The sequence below is a fragment of the Hippopotamus amphibius genome, chromosome 4 (assembly GCF_030028045.1).
Source record: "Hippopotamus amphibius kiboko isolate mHipAmp2 chromosome 4, mHipAmp2.hap2, whole genome shotgun sequence".
NCBI lineage: Eukaryota > Metazoa > Chordata > Mammalia > Artiodactyla > Hippopotamidae > Hippopotamus > Hippopotamus amphibius.
Window position 1 is genome coordinate 172427691 of NC_080189.1, and position 19932 is coordinate 172447622.

At 34.2% G+C, this 19932-nt stretch overlaps 1 protein-coding gene across 3 annotated transcripts in view; it reads left to right on the forward strand.

Moving 5' to 3' along the window:
- Positions 1 to 19932, forward strand: part of SPATA7 (spermatogenesis associated 7) — a 34046-nt gene that overhangs the window by 5035 nt on the left and 9079 nt on the right. For 2 of the 3 annotated variants that reach the window (XM_057733359.1, XM_057733361.1), the window contains exons 3-6: positions 950 to 1045; positions 4528 to 4575; positions 10725 to 10858; positions 18830 to 19302. In XM_057733359.1, the coding sequence (XP_057589342.1) occupies positions 950 to 1045; positions 4528 to 4575; positions 10725 to 10858; positions 18830 to 19302 (751 nt within the window). The remainder of the gene's footprint in view (positions 1 to 949; positions 1046 to 4527; positions 4576 to 10724; positions 10859 to 18829; positions 19303 to 19932) is intronic. The other variant, XM_057733360.1, reaches the window with a different exon arrangement.

Genomic DNA, 19932 nt, shown 5'->3' on the forward strand with positions numbered 1-19932 from the left:
TTTTACATGTAAAGAGCTTACAGCAATAAATGCATGGTACCTATTCAATAAATGTTTTTAGCAGTAGTTGTAGCATTAGTGTCAAGATTATCATTATTGTATATACTTTAATTATGCATAGAATTTCCCTAGAATGATATATTAAAAAAATAGCAGAGTATACTTCTGGGAGAGGAGACTTGGGGTCAGGGGAGGAAATTGACTTTTCAATGTCTACATACTGTTTTAGCTATATATTTATTTTACTACATGCATGTATTCTCAAAAACTTTTTAATATTTAAAAAAGTTGTCTACATTTACATTTTATACAATTATACTTGTAGATATGTGCTTAATTCTAAGATATCTTTTAACAGTTTAGATGAGGTCAAGAAGTTTAATGTCATCCAATTTCTTTGTGATTGTACTTGTCTTAAGATAGTCCTAATACTTTGAAAAGAATGCAGTAAACTGATTTGTAGGTCTTGTTTTCAGGTATAAAATTAGAAATCTGCATCTCAGAATAAAATCTTTGCCTAGCGTTTTGGAGTTTGGGATTTGTTTGATTCCCCAGGCTCCGTGTATTCAAGTGTTAACAATAGTAACATTATTTTATCATCAGGCAAGCAGCTAAACATTTTTAGTTATGAGATTGAGAGCTGTCGATAAGAAATAGTTTTGTAAATGTAATGGTAGATTGTATTCCACAATCTCTTCCCAAAACTCTCAGGATTGTAAAACTTGTTCTTAGAAAGGTTTGAACCCGAAGGAATCAGTAGCTCGTCAGTTATCAGTGCAAGATGACAGCTAGGACATATTCAGCATCAGAGATGTAACGTCAGTATCTTCACGGTTAAACTTCAGAACATTTTATAAAAATGAGCTTAATAAACAGTAACTTGTTTATCTCATGATGATTTTTATATTAATTTTAAATATATAATGATTAAATATGTTTTAATTTTTAGCTTTTTGCACTGACTCCTCCTCTCTCAGACTAAGTACCCTCCAACTGGTCAAGAATCACATGGCTGTTCACTATAATAAAATCCTTTCAGCCAAAGGTAAAAATGTGCAAATGTTAACTTTCTGTACCCAATTTAAACCCTTCTCAGCTTCACTTCTAATTGATGTAAATCTGTAGCAAAACTGAATACATTATCTATCAATGGGTTTGTGTTTGGTATAGTAAGATATATATACAGAGTCTATATACCTAGCAAATTCAGAATGCTGTTTTTATTAACTGTATTCGAATATATCTATGTTGTTTCATTTTACCTGTGTTATTCCTACTATATTTTTGTAATTAGATGCTGATCTTAATATAACAAAAGTTTATGATCTGCTGTTTTGTTTTCAAATTTGAAGAAGCACAAAGAAGATGGTAACCACAGTTTTTTTCTTTTTTGTCAGCTTTATTGGGTATAACTTAAATATAATAAAATGTACTAATTTTAAGTGTACAGTTGAAAATTTTTAAAAATATGTACATTTTTATGACCACCACTACAATCATGCTGTAAAAGAGGAGTTGGCTAACTACAGGTTGCCATCCTCCTGCCACCTGTTTTTGTGCAGATGGTATTTATATTTTTAAATGGTTGAAAAAAATCTAAAGAACAATATTTTGTAACGTGAACATTACATAAAATTGAAATTTTGTTCATAAATAAACACAGTCACACTCATTCTTTTACATATTATCTATGGTGGCTTTTACACTAAAAGGTAGAGTTGAATAGTTATGATAGAGGCTATATCACCCTGCAAAGCCTGAAGAATTTACTGTCTGTTCCTTTACAGAGAATGTTCACTGACTCCTATTATAGAACATTTTCATCGTCCCCAAAAGTTCTCCCTAGTCCTTTGCAATCACTTTCTTCCCTCCAATTCCTGGCAACCACTAATCTCCTTTCTCTCACTATAGTTTTGCCTATTCTAGAATTTCATATAAATGGAATTATACAACATGTATATACCATTTTGGGTCTGGCTTCAGTTAGTTAACACATTTGAAACTAATCCACGTTCAGTATTTCTTCCTTGTTATTGCTAAGTAGTATTCCGTTTAATGAGTATACCTCCATTTGTTTACCAGTTCACCAGCTGGTGACATTTGGATTATATTGACTCACTTTTGGCTATTAGGGATAAAGCTGCTGTAAACATTCACACAGAATCTTTGAATGTATGTTTCCATTTCATTTGGATAAATTTATTTACTAGGAGTGGAATTGTGGGATAATATGGTAAATGTATGTTTAACTTTATAAGAAACTGCCAAACTGTTTTCCAGTGTGACTGTCATTTTTCATTTCCACTGCTTCCACATCCTCACCAACATTTCCTGTTGGCAGTCCTTTTTTAGCCATTCTAGTGGATGTGTAATGGTATCTCATAGGGTTTTAATTTGTATTTCCCTGATGCCTAATGATGTTGAGCAACTTTTTTTTCCTTTTTTTAATTGAAATATAGTTGACATACAATATTATGTTAGTTTCAGGTGTACTATGTAGTGATTTGACATTTGCATACATTATGACATGATCACCAAGATAAGCCTACTAACCATCTGTCCCCATAAAAAGTTATTACAATACTATTGACCCTATTCTTTATGCTATGTATTACTTATCCATGGCTTACTTATTTTATAAAGGGAGGCTTGTACCTCTTAATCCCCTTCACCTATTTTGCCCCCCATTCCCAGCTCCCTCTTTTATTGCAACCACTCGTTTACTCTCTGTATCTGAGTCTTTTCATTTTGTTTGTTTTGTTTTTCAGATTCCACATGTAAGTGAGATCATACAGTGTTTGTCTTTTTTTGTCTGACTTATTTCACTTCTCATAATACCCTCTAGATCCATTCATGTTACAGCAAAAAATTTCATTTTTTATGGCTGAATAATATTCCATCGTGTGTGTGTGTGTGTGTGTGTGTGTGTGTGTGTGTGTGTGTGTGTATCTACTACATCTTCTCCATTCATCTATCAACAGACACTTAGATTACTTCCATATCTTGGCTATTGTGAAAGTGCTGCAGTAAACATTGGTGTGCATATAGCTTATCGAATTAGTGTTTTTATTTCCTTCAGGTAAATTCCCAGAAGTGGAATTACTGAATCATATGGTAGTTCTATTTTCAGTTTTTTGAGGAACCTCCATACTGTTTGCCATAGTGACTGTACCAATTTACAGTCCCTCCAGCAGTGCACGAGCATTCCCTTTTTGTTGAGCAATTTTTCTTGTGCTTATTTGCCATCTATGTATCTTCTTTGGTGAAATATCTATTTAAATCTTTTGCCCACTTCTTAAAATGGATTGTTTATTTTCTTAGTATTAAGTTGTGAGAGTTCTCTTTATATAAATACAGATCCTATGTCAGATACATATTTTGCAAATATTTTCTCCTTCTGTGACTTGTCCTTTCATTTTCTTTTAAAATTTTATTAAGAAATAACTTTAGACTTATGGAAAAGTTGCAGAAATAGTACAGAATGTCACAGAAACCCTTCACCCAGCTCTCCCTGATGTTAAAATCTTACATAGCTATAGTACAATTATTAAAACAAGGAAATTAATATTGACACAGTACTATTAACTACAGACCTTATTTGAATTTCACCAGTTTTCACCAATGCCTTTTAAAAATTGTTTTACCATTTGAAGAGCTAAAATTTTTAAATTTTGGTTCATATTTTCTGAAGTTTATATTTTAAATAGTTTTAAAAATCTAAAGAAAAATATTTCATTATATGTGAAATCACATTCAGCTTTTTAATTTTTTAATAGTTTCTGCTTTTCATAGCCTGTTTAAGAAATCTTTGCCTAATCTCAGGTCATTAAGATTTTCTTTTGTGTTTTCTTCTAGAAGTATAAGTTTTAGCTCCTACATTTAAGAGTATAATCCATTTGAGTTAGTTTTTGTATACGGTATGATATAAAGATCAATTTTTTTGCCTATGGATATCTAAATATTCCAGGTACCATTTGTCAAAGAAATTGTCTTTCCTCGTGGTACTGCCGTGGCGCTATTTAGAAGACAGTTGACCATATGCGAGGGTGTATTTCTGGACTTACTTTTCAGTTCCTTTGATCTGTGTGTCTATTACAGTACTGCACTGCCATAATCACTATAGCATTACAGTAAGTCTTGAAGTCAGGTAATGTAGGTGCTCCAATTTTGCTCTTTTATTTTCTCAAGCTTGTTTTGGGACTCCAGTTACAAGTATGTTAAATGAATGATACAGGTAAGTTAAGTCAGTGATGCTCTGCACGGTTGTTTTCCAGTCTTGACTCATTTTGGAGAGTTTCTATAGCTGTGTTTTTAAGTTCACTAATATTTCCTTCTGCAGTATCTAATGAGCTGTTATTACCAACCAGTGTATTTTTTAATCAAGGATATTTTTCATCTCTAGAAGTAGCATAAAAATCAAAACAAGCAACTGCAAGTTCTGAAACTTTTTGTGATTTTCACATTTGATATTTATTGTCATTTATAAATATTAAGAATATTATTAAACAACTGACTTTTCTCTTTCAGCTGCAGTAGACTGCTCAGTTCCACTAAGCATGAGCGCCAGCATCAAATGTAAGTAATTTTTAACATGTTGCCTTTTTTTTTTAAATTATGGTAAACTACACATAACTTAAAATTTACCATCTTAACCATTTTTAAGTCTGCAATTAAGTGGCATTAAATACATTCATATTGTGGTACACTATCCCTTTCCAAAATTCTTTTCATCTTGCAAAACTGAAACTCCACACCCATTAAACAGTAACTCCCCCATTCACCCTACAGCCATCATTCTATTTTCTGTCTCTATGTATTTAACTTTCCTAGGTACCTCATTTAAGTGGAATTATCCAGTGTTTTTCTTTTTGTGATTGACTTATTTCACTTAGCACAGTGTCCTGAAGGCTCATCCATGTTGTAACGTGTCAGAAATCTTGCTTTTTAAGGCTGAATAATATTCCATTGTATGTATAAACAATATTTTGTTTATACGTTCATAAGTCAATGGCTAGTTGGGTTGTTTCCACCTTTTGGGAATTGTGAATAATCCTTCTATAGACATGGATGTACAAATATTCCTTTGAGACCCTGCTTTCAGTTTTTCTGCATATATACCCAGAAATGGAATTGCTGGATCATATGGTAAATGTGTTTTTAATTTTACATTTCCAGTTTCCAATTTGAGGGTTCCAATTTCTCCACATCCTCACTAACACTTATTATTTTCTATTTTTTTGATTGTAGCCATCCTAATGGGTACTGACATATTGCCTTTTTTTTTTTTTTTTTTGTGGTTGTTTGGTTTTGTTTGTTTGTATGTATGTATGTATGTATTTAATTGGCTGTGTTGCATCTTTTTTTGCTGTGCACCGGCCTTTGGTTGCGCTGAGTGGGACCTACTCTTCATTGTGGTGCGCAGGCTCCTCATTACGGTGGCTTCTCCTGTTGCGGAGCATGGGCTCTAGGTGTGTGGGCTTCAGTAGTTGCAGCACATGGGCTCAATAGTTGTGGCTCACGGGCCCTAAAGCACAGGCTCAATAGTTGTGGCACACGGGCTTTGTTGCTCCGTGGCATGTGGGATCTTCCTGGAGCAGGGATCGAACCCGTGTCCCCTGTATTATCAGGTGGATACTTAACCACTGCACCACCTAGGAAGCCCCATGACGTATTGCCTTTTGAGGAAGCATTTTCTAACTTCTAAAACTCATCCATAAAAGAAGCTTGTATTTCTAGTCTAGGAACTTACATTTGAGCCCAGGCTCTGCCAATAAATTGCTGTGTAACTTTGGATAAATTATTTAACTTCTCTGGGTTTCATTTTTCCTGTGTATAAAAATTTTGGTAGTACTGAAAGGCTTGCCAGGGTTTAAGTTCTAGAATTCTGTGATTCTCACTGCCCTTGGCTTGTTAAGATTACTGAATTATTCATTAAAAATACCATAACTGGCACTTTTCTTCAGATAAATATTATCTATTATTTGTATCCTAATAGCCTAACTGATAAAAATGGTAGTTTTATGTATCTGAAAAGCCATATTGACATATATTATTATAGAATCGTGATATATCTCCCTTTTGACCAACTATTTTGAATTTTAGAAATCTTTACTAAGGAAATAATCTGACCACAAAATTTGAAATTCCTATTTTAAAATGTTCTGAAAGATACCATTTGAGACCTTTTGAGGTCTTTGAGTCCAAGTCAAGAAATGTATGCTTTAAAATAGCCACAGAGCCTGGATATCACAGACTGTGCTTGTCTTATTAGTAATTATATAAATTTCAAAGTATTTTAAACTTTAAGTTGACTGTTTTCTTAAGCTAGTATTTGAATTCAATTGTAATTTATAGTTTGAGAGAGTATCTCTGCATTAAAAAACAAATTATCAACTTCAAGTAGTGCACACTAAGTGCTGAATGAGTGAGAGCATAGATAGGGAAATGCCCTTTAAGTGCAATCTGGGAAAGATGACAGACAGCGACATTGGTTGTACCTATCTCTCCTTGTACATTTTCTTAGTGGAACAGATAGGACTTAAGCTGAGCCAGTTGCCACCAGCTGCCGTTCAGTGAGCATAGTGTCTTTATTAGGCCCTGTGCCTGGCACTTTGTATTCTGTCTCTTCTATGACCTTTATGTTTGCAACAAGCCCTAGTGTAGGTTCTCATATCTTTGAATGAGTCTAAGGATTCAAATAATTTTATAGGAAGTGTAAAGTCATTTTAGGCAAGAGTACAGTGTTGAGTATATATTTTTAAAGACCAGTTTCACCATAGCACACAAACTATATGGGCAAGTCATTTTATGTCTTTCCCTCCTCTTTTGTAAAATGGAAGATAATCTCTGAGGATCCTTCCAGATTTTTAATTTCTATGCTTTATAATTCTTCTTCTGTATCATATTGGTAACTTTTTATAGCACAAAAAACTGATTCAATATTTGTAGGCTTTAAAAATCTGAATCATTTGAATTAAGATGGTTTTACCCAATTAACATTATATCAAATAGTCCTCTTTAACTAGGCTCTAAATGGGAAAGTTTTGCTAAATTTTCATCCTGAGCAAGTTCCTGAACAGTAGATATATAAAATGAGGTTACCTCTTTTTTATTTAAGTTGTGTAATTAAAAACCCTAAATGTATGTATTAATCCTCTTACTGAACCAAATTCTTGGATTTAAAATCCAAATTCACCAATTTAAAATAATCAGGCATTTTGCATAATATTTTGTTTAGTACACTAGAGTTTATACAGTGATTAATTCAGCCAATATTTATTGGACACCTACTGTGTGATTTTATAGAGCTTACATTTCTAGTTGAAGGAGACAAACAATAAGCAAATATAAAGAAATAAGTAAATATAGACTATATCAGATGGTGCTAAGTGCAATGAAAAAGAATGAAGCAGGATAAGGGTGATTGGGCCTTCAGAGAAGAGGCCTCATTTATAAGGTGAGCAGAGACCTGACAGAATTAAGGGAGAAGCAAGTGGGTAAAGGAGGGAAGAGCAGTCAAGTTGGAGAAAAGAGCATGTACATAAGCCTTGACATGGCATTGTGAATAGTGTATCCAGGGGGACAGCAGGAAGAGCTGTACAGCTGGTGTGAAATAAGCTAGCTGAAGAGTGACAGGCGATGAGGTCATTGAGGTGGGACAAAGAGATGCAGACCACATAGGGCGATGGCCATTTGCAAGCAGTTTGGCTTTCACTCTCAGTGAAGTTGGAAGCCATTGGAGGGTCTTGACTAGAGGAGAAGAAATGGTGCCAGTTTAACTTTAAAAGCATCTTGCTGGCTGGTGAGTTGAGAATAGTCTATAAGGGGCAATGGTAGAAGCAGAATGACTGGTTAGAAGACAGTAATTCAGATAAGAAATAATGGTGCCTTGGACCAAAGTGCTTGTAAGTAGAGGGAGTGTGAAATGACTGGATTCTGGAAATATTTCAGATGTATGTCAGCAGTATTTACTGATGGACTGGATGTAGATAGAATAAGAGAGAAAAAGAGGAATGAGTCAAAGATGACTCCCAACACTTAAAGAGTCCATCAACTAAAATGACAGAGTTATAATGTACTGAAGTGAGGAAGATGATAGGAAGATATTTAGGGGAGGAAGTGAATCAGGTGAGTCAAGAATTCAATCTTGGTCATTATAAGTTCAAAGTAAATACCTATTAGAAATCCAAGCGGAGATGCTGAGGAGGCACTTGGAATACAAAGTCTGGAGTTCAGGAGAGGTTTCCAGGTTGGAGATGAAAATTCAGAAATTGACAGCATATAGGTTGTATTTAAAGAATTGCTCCTGAACTTGGTGTACCCCCCCCCAAAAATAATAAATAAATAAATAAAATTTAAAAAAAAAAAAAGAATTGCTCCTATTTTTATTTTTAGAACTTAGACTTAGCTAGTGCTTATTTATCCCATGATATTTTCTGCTCTCAGTTGAGACAGGAGTTTTTCTTTTTGGTCATATAAATGAAGAAAATTGTGATGGCTAGAAGAATTGCAAAGATCATAGTCACGAAACTGAATTGTATTAATAATCATTACCTTGTGCATAACAGAGCTCATGCTCATTATAATCAGTGTGAACTAACTTAGAAACAGGCTTTACACACCTACTTTAAAAAAGAAATCTCTGGTTTTGAGTCATCTCTGTTTTTATAAGATATACTCTTCTGTCATAGCAGACAACTGACTTGATAATGTCAGTCTTTAAACAGGAATATCTCTATATACTTCATTGAATTGTTTAAATAATTCCATATTCTAATGCATTAGAAAGGCTTTACTTTTTATAGCAGTTTTATTGAGAAATAATTTTCATGCCATAAAATTCATGGATTTTTACTAAGTTTACAAAATTGTGCAATCCTCACTACAAACCAGTTTTAGAATGTTTTCATCACCTTAAGAAGATCCCCTCCCCCCAAAAAAATAGTAGCTTTGCATCTGCTTCCTTATCCCACTCCTAGCCTTGAAAGCCACTCATCTACTTTCTTTATCTATACGTTTGCCTTTTCTGGATGTTTTATATAAATGGAATCATTTATGTGTTCTTTTGCATTACAGTTTTCACTTACCGTAATGTTTTTGAGATTGATCTATGTTGTAACCTAAATCAGTACTTCATTCCTTTTTAATTGTTCAATAGTATTGCTTTGTATGAATAATGACACATTTTGTCTGTTTATCAATGCATTGACACTTGCACTGTTTCTGTTTTTTGACCATTATGAATAGTGCTTCTATGAACATTCATGTACAAGTCTTTCATGTGAATATGAATTTTCATTTTTCTTGGGTATACACCTGAGAATGGAATTTCTAGGTCATGTGGTAAAATTATTTTTTTTTTTTATAAATGTATTTATTTTATTGGCTGTGTTGGGTCTTTTTTGCTGTGCGCGGGCTTTCTTTTTAGTTGCAGTAAGTGGGGGCTACTCTTCATTGTGGTGGGCAGGCTCATTGCCGTGGCTTCTCTTGTTGCGGAGCACGGGCTCTAGGCGCGTGGGCTTCAGCAGTTGCAGCACATGGGCTCAATAGTTGTGGCTCACAGGCTCTAAAGCACAGGCTCAATAGTTGTGGTTCACGGGCTTAGTTGCTCTGCGGCATGTGGGATCTTCCTGGAGCAGGGATTGAACCTGTGTCCCCTGCATTGGCAGGCGGATTCTCAACCACTGCGCCACCTAGGAAGCCCCATGTGGTAAAATTATATTTAACTTTTTAAGAAACTGCCAAATTGTTTTCTAAAGTGACCTTACTATTTTACATTCTCGCCTCCAACATATTAGGATTTCAGTTATTCCATATCCTTGCTATCACATTACTGACTCCTTTTTTGATTATAGCCAGTCTATTGGATGCAAAGTGGTATCTCGTGACTTTAATTTGCATTTTCCTCATGATTAATGATGTAGAGCATTTTTTCATATGTTTATTGGCCATTTGTATGTCTTTAGTAAATGTCTTTTCAAATCTTTTGCCCCTTTTCCCCCCCGAGTCAGGGTGATTTGAAACTTGAAATTATCTTGTCCATTGAGTTGGTATAGATTGCAATTAAAAAGTATATGTTAAATTTTAAATTTTACATGAAACTATAAGTCATTTTACTTATGGATAGCCTTCTTTTTAACTCTGAAACTTGACTAGCTTTCATTTTGCCATTTTCAGTCTTTGGTAACAACTTAGTACCTGACTTAAAGCACACTAAAATGTGAAACCACTTTTTTCTTTTGTATTTTCAAATGAATAGCAGTTAAGAAAAATGGAAATCAGTTATCCTAATTAAAAATAATGTTTTAAAATTTGTCATTTTTTTGAATTTCATATAAAACAAATTTTTATAGCATATGATGGTATTGGCAATAATATTTCATTGGTGGGGAGTATAGGTAGTAATTCAAACTCTGCATTTGGTGATTACAGTCAAGCGTTTCTAACCTTTATATCTCTATATCTGCTAGGAATTGCTCCCTTGAGCTCTTAGGCTTAATCAGTTTGACATATCTTGTTCGTGCTCTTTAAATAGTTAATCCATTTGAAGTTTCTATAAATTAAATATTTGTTATCTTTATACGGAAAAGTATGTGGATTTTTATTTACATATCAGTAGTGTAAACATTTTTAGCAAGAAAAAAGTGCCCTTTATTAATCTTGTATCACCAAAAAATTAATTTTTCTGCTTTATTCTGTATTTCAAAAGATTTTTCTCCCCTCAGATGCAGACCAACAACGAAGAGAGAAACTCAAAAAGGAATTAGCACGGTGTGAAAGGGAGTTGAAATTAACTAAAACTGCAATGCAATCCAATTCTAAAAGTAATGCCAAGTCATTACTTAACACTCTACAAAAGGTAAGTGAGTATTTTTACCTTTTAAAAGTAAATATTTCTAACATACTTCATTGGTGGTTCAACCTGATTTTTTGATAATGTTTACTACAGGTCAGAGTTGATAAACTTTACTGTGAACAGCCAAATAGTAAATATTTTAGGCTTTCCAGGCCACACAGTCTCTGTCGCAACTGTTGTGCCATAGACAGTACATAAATGAATGGATGTAGCTTTGTTCCAGTAAAACTTTATTAACAAAAAAGATGGTGGGCCAGATTTGACCTGTAGGCTATAGTTTGCTGACCCCTGCTTTAGGTTTTTTGTGATACCCTTTATCATCTGATTAATAACGAAGTTCTTTTCGATTCCTATTAGTTTGCTAAGAGGATTTTTTTCCTTTCTCGTGAATGCATGTCAATTTTATCAAACGCTTTTTCTGCATTTTTTGAAATGATGGTACAATTTTTCTTACTAATCTATTCAAATGCAGTGAATTATAATCAAGTTTCCAATGTTAAATCAACTTTGCATCCTAGTATAAACCCAGCTTTGTCATGATGTCTTACCTTTTTTCATACATTGCCGAATACCGTTGCTAATATTCTGTTTAGGAGTTTAGCATCCATGTCCATTATTGATATTGACCTGTCATTTTCCCTTTTTTCTACTATGTCAGGTTTTGCTAGCATCATAAAATCAACTGGGTGCTGTTTCCTCTTTTTCCATGCTCTAGAGTAGTTTGTGTAAGTTTGGAATTATTTGTTCCTTAAATTTGATAGAACTCAACATTAAAATTATTTGGGCCTAGAGTTTTCTTTGTGAGAAGATTTTTGACAGATTCAATTTTTGAAATCATTATAGAAATATTTTCATAAGTTGTATATATGTAGAAAGTTTCCATTTCATCTAAATTTTCAAATTCTTGGCATAGACTTGTTCATAATATCTCTTAAATCATATCATAATTCCTCTTGAATATGTATAATTTCCTCTTTTCACCCTAATGTTGTTAATTTGTGCCTTCATTCATTTCTTTATTATTCTCACCAGAGATTTGTCAGTTTTATTAATCTTTTTAAGGGCACATTTTTTACTCTGTTGATCCTCTCTGTTATACTTTGTTTTCTAGTTTGGTCATGTTCATGCTTATCTTTATTTTCTTATTTTGGTTTTCTTCAAGTTTATGTTACAGTACTTTTTTCTACTTTTGTTTAGCTTGTTTTCAGCCTCCCTTCTTCCATAGTATGAGCATTTTAAGGCTATTTATTTTCCTCCAAGTGCTGCTTTAGCTGCACTCCACAAGTTTTGATATATGGTATTTTTATTATGGTTCAATTCAAAGTGTTTTACAGTTTGTATTACAATTTCTTTTACAGCATCTTTTAGAAGTATTTATTAATCTCTGTGTCTACTTTTCTCCCTGGTTTTCTCTTTGTTACAAATTTCTAGCCTAATTGTATTGTGATCGGGGAACATCTGTATGGTACCCATTTCTTGAAATTTGTTTGTTTTATGGCCCAGTAGGTGGACAAATTTTTTTAATGCACTATGTCAGTATGCGTCTGAAAAGAAAATATATTCTATAGCTATATGCAGTATTTAATATATAGTATATTCATTAGATTAAGTTTTTTATCTTTTAGATGTTCAACTCCTATTGATTTTCTTGTCTGATTAGTCTATCTTTTATTAAGAGAAATCTTTCACATGATTATGTATTTAGCTATTTCTCTAAAAATTAGTACTAGCATTTTTTGTTTTACGTATTTTGAGTCTATATTATTATATACATGGTGTATGTAATATTTAGAGATGATATATTTTCTTGGTGAATCAAATCTATTATCACTGTCCTTTGAACTTCTTTACCTTGATGCTTTTTATATTAAAGTATTTTCTGATAGTGATATGGTTAAACCAACTTTCATTAGTATTCCTTTGGTATATCTTTTTCCATTTTTTAATCGTGATATTTTAGATGGGTCCTAAAGTTTTAAGTGGTTCAGATTGTTCACTCTGATAATCTTTGTCCTTTAAAGTGGAGCATTTGGTATGTTTTTATTTCTTCCTTCTTATCATGTACTTTCTATGTGACCCACAGTAGTAGGCAGGATTCTAAGCCCCACACTGACCCCACCCTTAAACAGTCCCCTCTTCTTGAGTGTAGGCAGGACCTGTAACTTGCTTCTAACCCATGGGATGTGTCAAAGGTGATGGGATATTACATCCATAATTGTTATATGGCAAAGTGAAGGGAATTTCCCCCTGTAGATTGAGAGAAAGAGAAAACAGGTCTGGGAGTAGTTTCTTCAGTGGCTGCTGTCCCTCCCCAGTGGCCATGCCAAACAAACAAAGAGAGGGGGAAATTTTCTCAGGATTCTTCCTGCTCTCCTCTGAGAGCTTTTGGTGGGGTTCCTAGAGGAATAGCCTTCAAGAGGGTACAAACTCCCCAAGTCTCAGAGGTTTCATACTCTTAAGCTAGTATACACTCAGTCTTTAGCAATGGGCTAAAAACTTCTAGTGTAGTCATCTTACCAGTTTATATGTCATTCAGCAGCATCTGCCCCAAATAAGCAAATGCTCAGATCCTGTTTCTCCAGGCAGGTGCCTATCTCACTCTGGATTTTAGGTTAGTTGTTTGTTCTCTGACTTTAGTTCTGTCATTAGTTCAAGAAAAATCATCAATTTGCAGTTTGTCCAGCTTTTTTCTTGTTGTAATGGTGAGAGCTATGCTCTTTCCGTCTGTCTCCATCTCTCAGCTGAAACTGGAAGTCTTTTTGTGTGTGTGATGGTATCTTTTTAAACTTTTCCATTTTGAAAATTTTAGCGTCTATTAGAGAGTAGTATAATGAACCTACATGTTCTTGTCCCCCAAGTGCAACAATGATCAGTTCAGAGCCAGACTTATTTCGTGTGTCCTCACTCACTACCCTTATCCCCGATTATTTTGATGCAAATACCAGATATATAATTTTATCTGTAAATATTTCTATGTGTATCTAAAACCATTATTATACTTTAAAAATTAATAATTCCTTACTATCATCAAATATCCACTGTTCAGATTTCCCCATTGTCTCTCTCTTTTTTTTTGTAGTTTGTTAGAATTGGAATCTAAATAATTTCAACTAATTGATGTTTCTTTTAATCTATAATTTCTCTTTCCCCCCACCTTTTTATCCCCCCTACAATTTATGTGTTGGAAAAAACTGTCATTTTTCTTGGCTTAAGGTTTTTGTGGACCATCTGGGTAATGCACATCTGGGCTTCAGGCTTTTATGGAAGCAGCATATGATTTCAGATTCTCAAAGGCCAGTGTTCTCTCAGTGCCAGTGCTCAAGATGGGCTAGTCTCTTTGCAAGTCACCTCACTGGGGTGTAGCCGTTGAGAGAATCCCAGATTCATGACCATGGTCTCTTAGACTGTCTAAATTAGGCCCTGAGCTTTGTTTTCTGTCCCCTAGCAACCGGGCTATGGAAAAACTACTGCCTGTTGGTAAAAGCCATTTTCACTGCTGTACTTACTAGGTACCGAATGCCTTGTTTTTGACTCGAGCTCTTTCCATTGTACATGAAGATGTGACCTATTATTAGGCAGGGGAAAGACTCGGGGCATTTATGAATTAATAGTGAACCTGGGTCCTTTTTCTTTGAGAAGTGTGGGGAGCCATAGACCAGTTTTTAGTTGGGAAGTTATGTCCTCATATTGACACTTTATGCAAAGACTACACTGGCAGCAGGGAAGGACAGACTAATTATGTGACAGTTGCAGTATGGGGAAGAAATGATTAAGACATGATCTATAAGACAGTAGAAGGAGCACAAGGAATATATATTTAGGAGACATTTAGAAAGTAGAATCCCCAGGACTTGGTGACTGATTCAGTGATATGAAGAGCAAGAGGCAGGAATTAAAGAGGTTCCCAGGTTTCTGGCTTGAGCAGCTGGGAGGATGGTGATCAGTCACTGAAATAATGACAACAGGACAAAGTGCAGTTTTTTCTTTGTGGGGCAGATAATGTAAAGTATGAGTTTACTTGTTTGGACTTGCTTGATTTAAGATGACTTTGGAACATCTAATATATTCAGTAGAGAGTTGGATATAAGTATCTGTGTTAGGAAAGAGGTCTGGGCTGAAAATATATTTGGGAGCCGTCAGGAAAGCTCTAATATGTTTAAGAAGAGTCCACAAGGCTGTTATGTAGATGAAAGGGCTAGGAATAGAGCTGCTTCCTTTAGAATAAACCTACTGTACACTGTACCATCTGGGAATCTGTTCATCAATATTTGACTCTTGTATGTATTTTCATTTTTAGTGATGGTGCTTTTTAACTGAAAATTTAAAATATGTTTCTGTTGTCTAGCATGATGAATATAAATTAATAATTGTATTTTGAAGTAAGAATGGGATTTATTGAAAATAAAATATATAATTAAGTCTATAAATGTAGGGTGTTTTCCATTCATTTTTCCTTTAGTCGCTGTAACCCTGTAACTTTTGCCTCTAAAAATATAGTTCATTTATGCTTTTATATAGGTATATTTTTGACTCCATTTAAACTTCATAGTAATTTACAATTCACTTAAATTTTTAATAATACTTGATAAATATTTAGATACGTTTAAATTAAAATTATTATTTGGGGCATAATATTTTGATAATTGGATGGGTTTTATGGTTAACAGAGGCCTGTGGTTTTAATCTGCATTAACTGAAAAGTTTACTACAATTCAAAAGAAAGTGATAGCTCTAGCCTCTGGACATAATAGCTGCTTATATACATGAGATCATGTAATCAAAAACTTTTTCTTTAATTGCCCACACTCTAATATGGGCTACTTTTTTTCTCTCACATTTTGACTCACGTGCTATCACCTCAGACCCTTTTAAGTCTGCACCCTGTACCCCACACAGTTATTTATCATTCACTCACATCACTGGTGTAGCACATACCATGTGATATTAAGATTAATTGAATATATGAATGTGATTCATGTTCTTATATATATTTTTAAAGTACTGTAAAACAAGGAAAATCAGAAGCTGTCAGTTTCTTTTGTAAAATACAATTTGAAGCTTTTTGCAAAACAAGTGTTAATCAAATTTTTAAATAAATTGTATCCATCCTGTTCTGCACTTGAATTGACTCCTCAACTGTTTTAAAACCTGACAATTGGAAATTCTTTTTATACCATTTGTTGTGACATTATCCCTGAAAAAGGATTGATTTAATACTCAATTCTGTGATTGTAAAATTGGGTAGGTATTCTTGACATAAAAACATGTATGTGTAGACTGTCAATCATTGTCACTTTACATAAATTCTTAAATCACAGAAACAGTTTACAACAAATTGCATTAAACTGAAAGGGAAAGTGGTCAGATTACCACCAGAATTTTTGTTGCATTGACATATAATTGATGAACCCTTTTCTGATTTTAGAACTTTATAGTAATCTGCTATTTTAATTTTGATGAATTTACCAATGTGTTACACATTTTCTGTGAAAATTATATCCAAGCTTTCTGATATTCATAGCTAAAAATTATATAATCTCAAAAAGGCAGATTGGTACAGTTGATCTTACATTGTGTTCTACTGGTTTACAAAGAAAGAAAAAGTAGGATACAGGGTAGGGATTATAAGATATAAAGATTCAGAAAAGCTTCATGCCTTAAATTGATTCAAGAGCAATTTTCCCAGCCCATTTCAATCAGATGAGAGTATATTTCTGCCTTTAAGGACTTTCTTTGGTATTTCATTTTATTTATTAAATAACCATTACTGATAAGAATTTTCTCACAGGCAATCTAATGCCTTATGCATTTCTGCCTGCTATGATCTCAGTTTGTACTGTTCCCCAAGTGTAAATAATTTCTGTGACTATTATTTAATAGCCCTAAAAGACTTTTCAGGTCATACTTAGAAATTGCTTTCCAGGGAGCCAGTCTTCTCTGGTATATAAGCTGCAGTGCGAACCTAGTTTGGGAACACTTTTTTACAACTAACATATTAAAGTCATTAACTAAACAGTACCCTACTGACTCACAGTTTAATGCCAAAATACTTAGTTGCTTTGAGTAATTTTGCCTTATATTTGGGATAGAGTTAGAAAGTACTTGGAAAGGAAATAGGTGACTTGACCTATTTTAGGCTGTAGTCACAATCCAGTTATCTGCAACTTCCTTACTGAGGTAAATCAGTACTTAAGTTAGCTGACTTGTTCATTACTGTGAAAGCAGTAAAAATCAGCTTGAGATTCCTGGTGGTGTAAAAAAATCTAAAAATGTATCATTTTCAAATGAGTCTGTAAAATAGATAGTATGACATAATGGGAAGAGCATAGGCTCACCTGTGTTCGAATCTATGAGACCCTGCACCTCAGTTTCTTCATCTATAAAGTAGAGGTAATAATTGTACCACCACCCAGAAGTTGATGTGATGATTAAATGAGTTGTACATGTAAATTAATTAGAACAGTACCTTGCACATAGTATGCACTCCATGCCTAATAGTAACGGTGATAGAAGTTCTTACTGTTCCTCTTTTATTTCTACTCAATGGCAATAACAGTACCTTGTGTACAGAAAGGACTCCGCTCCTTTCATATTAAGTTTATCTTGCTCTTGTTTTCCTCCCCATGAGCTTGTAGGACAGATATGACTGGCTAAATTCCAGCTTTTTTTTTTAACCTCAGTTTAACTTCCATGTAACTTCTTCTCTACCATTTAATAATGTGCCTCAGAGTTCTGTAAAGGATACACAGGTGTCCGTAAAGTCTGGAATCATAGACAAGGCTTCTTGGGCATCTAGTCTGTAAAAGAATAAAATATTGCCTATACTCTTAAACCTTATGAATACCCTGTAGAAATAGTTCTTCCAAAGTTAAATCAAACATATATACAATGGAATACTAATCAGCCATAAAAAAAGAATGAGATGATGCCATTTGCAGCAACAGGGATGCAACAAGAAATTATTGTATTAAATGAAGTAAGTCAGAAAGAGAAAGATAAATACCATGTGATATCACTTATATGTGGAATCTAAAATATGGCACAAATGAACCTATCTATGAAACAGACTCACAGACATAGAGAACAGACTTGTGGTTGCCAAGGGGGAGGGTGGGTGGGGGAGAGATGGGCTAAGAGTTTGGGGTTAGTAAATGCAAACTATTACATATAGAATGGATAAACAAAAAGGTTCTACTGTATAGCACAGGGAACTATATTCAATATCCTGGGATAAACCATAATGGAAAAGAATATAAAAAAGAATGTATATATGTGTATAGCTGAGTCACTTTGCTGTACAGCAGAAATTAACACAACATTGTAAATCAACTATATACTTCAATTTAAAAAAATTTTTTTTTTTTTAAAGTTAAACCAAAAAGAAATAGAGCAGGCCAAAATGCCTTCCATTTCAAAGCTTTCCTCCCTCATGAGAAGTTGAGAAAGAAACATATATGAACGTTCTATGGCATAAGTCTTTCTTAATTATGTTTAAAATATCAGTTACTTAAATCAGGGCTCCAGACATTGTGAGGAGAAGTTCCTTTTCATTCCTTCAGCACTCTGAAGTCACAGAGGAGCTGCTGGCACTGAAGGTGGTCATAACAACAAGGTGGGAAGGGGCGGGTGCTGTCGCCAGCAGCCGTTGAGAGGGGACTAGCACTCAGGACTGGTTTGGAAACTCAGATACAACTGACATCTACCCCAGTACACAAGTTCAAGACCACAAATACGGGTGTATGTTATTAATCACTTTTTTAGTTTCAGAAAGCAAAATGATTACTATTGCTTATATTTAGAATTAGATTTTTATTTTGAATTAATAATTCAAAAACTTGAATATAACTTCATATACAAATTTCTAGGAACATACATGTTATATTTGTAGAGCCCTGGGGCTCTACATTTTTTAATGTATAATCTGGAGAGCCCGAGTTATCTGAATTTGTAAATGTAGTTGATCACTGTTCTTAGCCTTCAGGAGAACCACAAGATGAAGATGGTATGTTAATCGAAGTGAATGGATTTCCATCCTTTACAAGGTCACCAGTAACTTCTTCAGAAAGACTACACCTAAATCTACCTAAAGCCGATAAAGTCCTCACAAACGGTACTGAGAAGAACTCTGGTTCCTCCCTGTCCAGCATGGATTATGCTGCCTCTGGGCCCAGAAAGTCATCCTCTAGGACCTGCTACGGCAGAGGGCCCAGGGGCACATCCCCAAATTCCCAGCGGTTCCAGTTAGTTATCGCAAAAGCACCCAGTGGGGATCTTTTGGATAAACATTCTGAACGCTTTTCTAACAGACATTTGCCATTCACCCCACGCACTTTAAAATCAGAAGCAAAATCCTTCCTGTCACAGTATCGATATTATACACCTGCCAAAAGAAAAAAGGATTTTACCGATCAACGAATGGAAGCTGAAACTCAGACTGAACTAAGCAGGTATGGCACAACAGCCAATAGTAAATCCCCCAAGATGTGGTAGAAATTAAATAATATTCCTTATTTTATACCATGTACCTTATGTGCCAGACAAAAGGTGTGGTAGTGCCCTTTTGACTGGAATGAGATTAATGTGACTTTTCCTTCTGCACAGATCACTAGAACTATCAGAGTAATTGTTGAAAAAATAAATAGCTGTTAAACTTGTCAAGCTCCTTATAAATGTGTGTCACATATTTTAATTTAGTGTTTCAAACATGGTACTAGAACTTTTGTATGTTTTAAAATATTATACTTTCAGAGAATCCTTAAAATAGGTCATCAAACAGCATTTGTTTAAATGTTTATTGATTTATATTAGAAATGGCAAAACAATGGCCTGTATTGGGGGAGAAAAAACGACTGTTTGTCTAACTACCCCTATGCTCCATTCCCTGCAGATATTCAGCAACAACTCCCCAGGTTTAATGTAGAGAATTGGGATCATTTCTGGAAATTAATTAATTTGCCTCAATTTTTTCAGATACAGTAGTGCCTGGCACATAATATTCATTAAAGGTTGCCAAATGATTGGAGAAAGAGACAAATTTTGTGAAGTATTGAGTGTTAGCAGATTTGTGATTGTTTTTC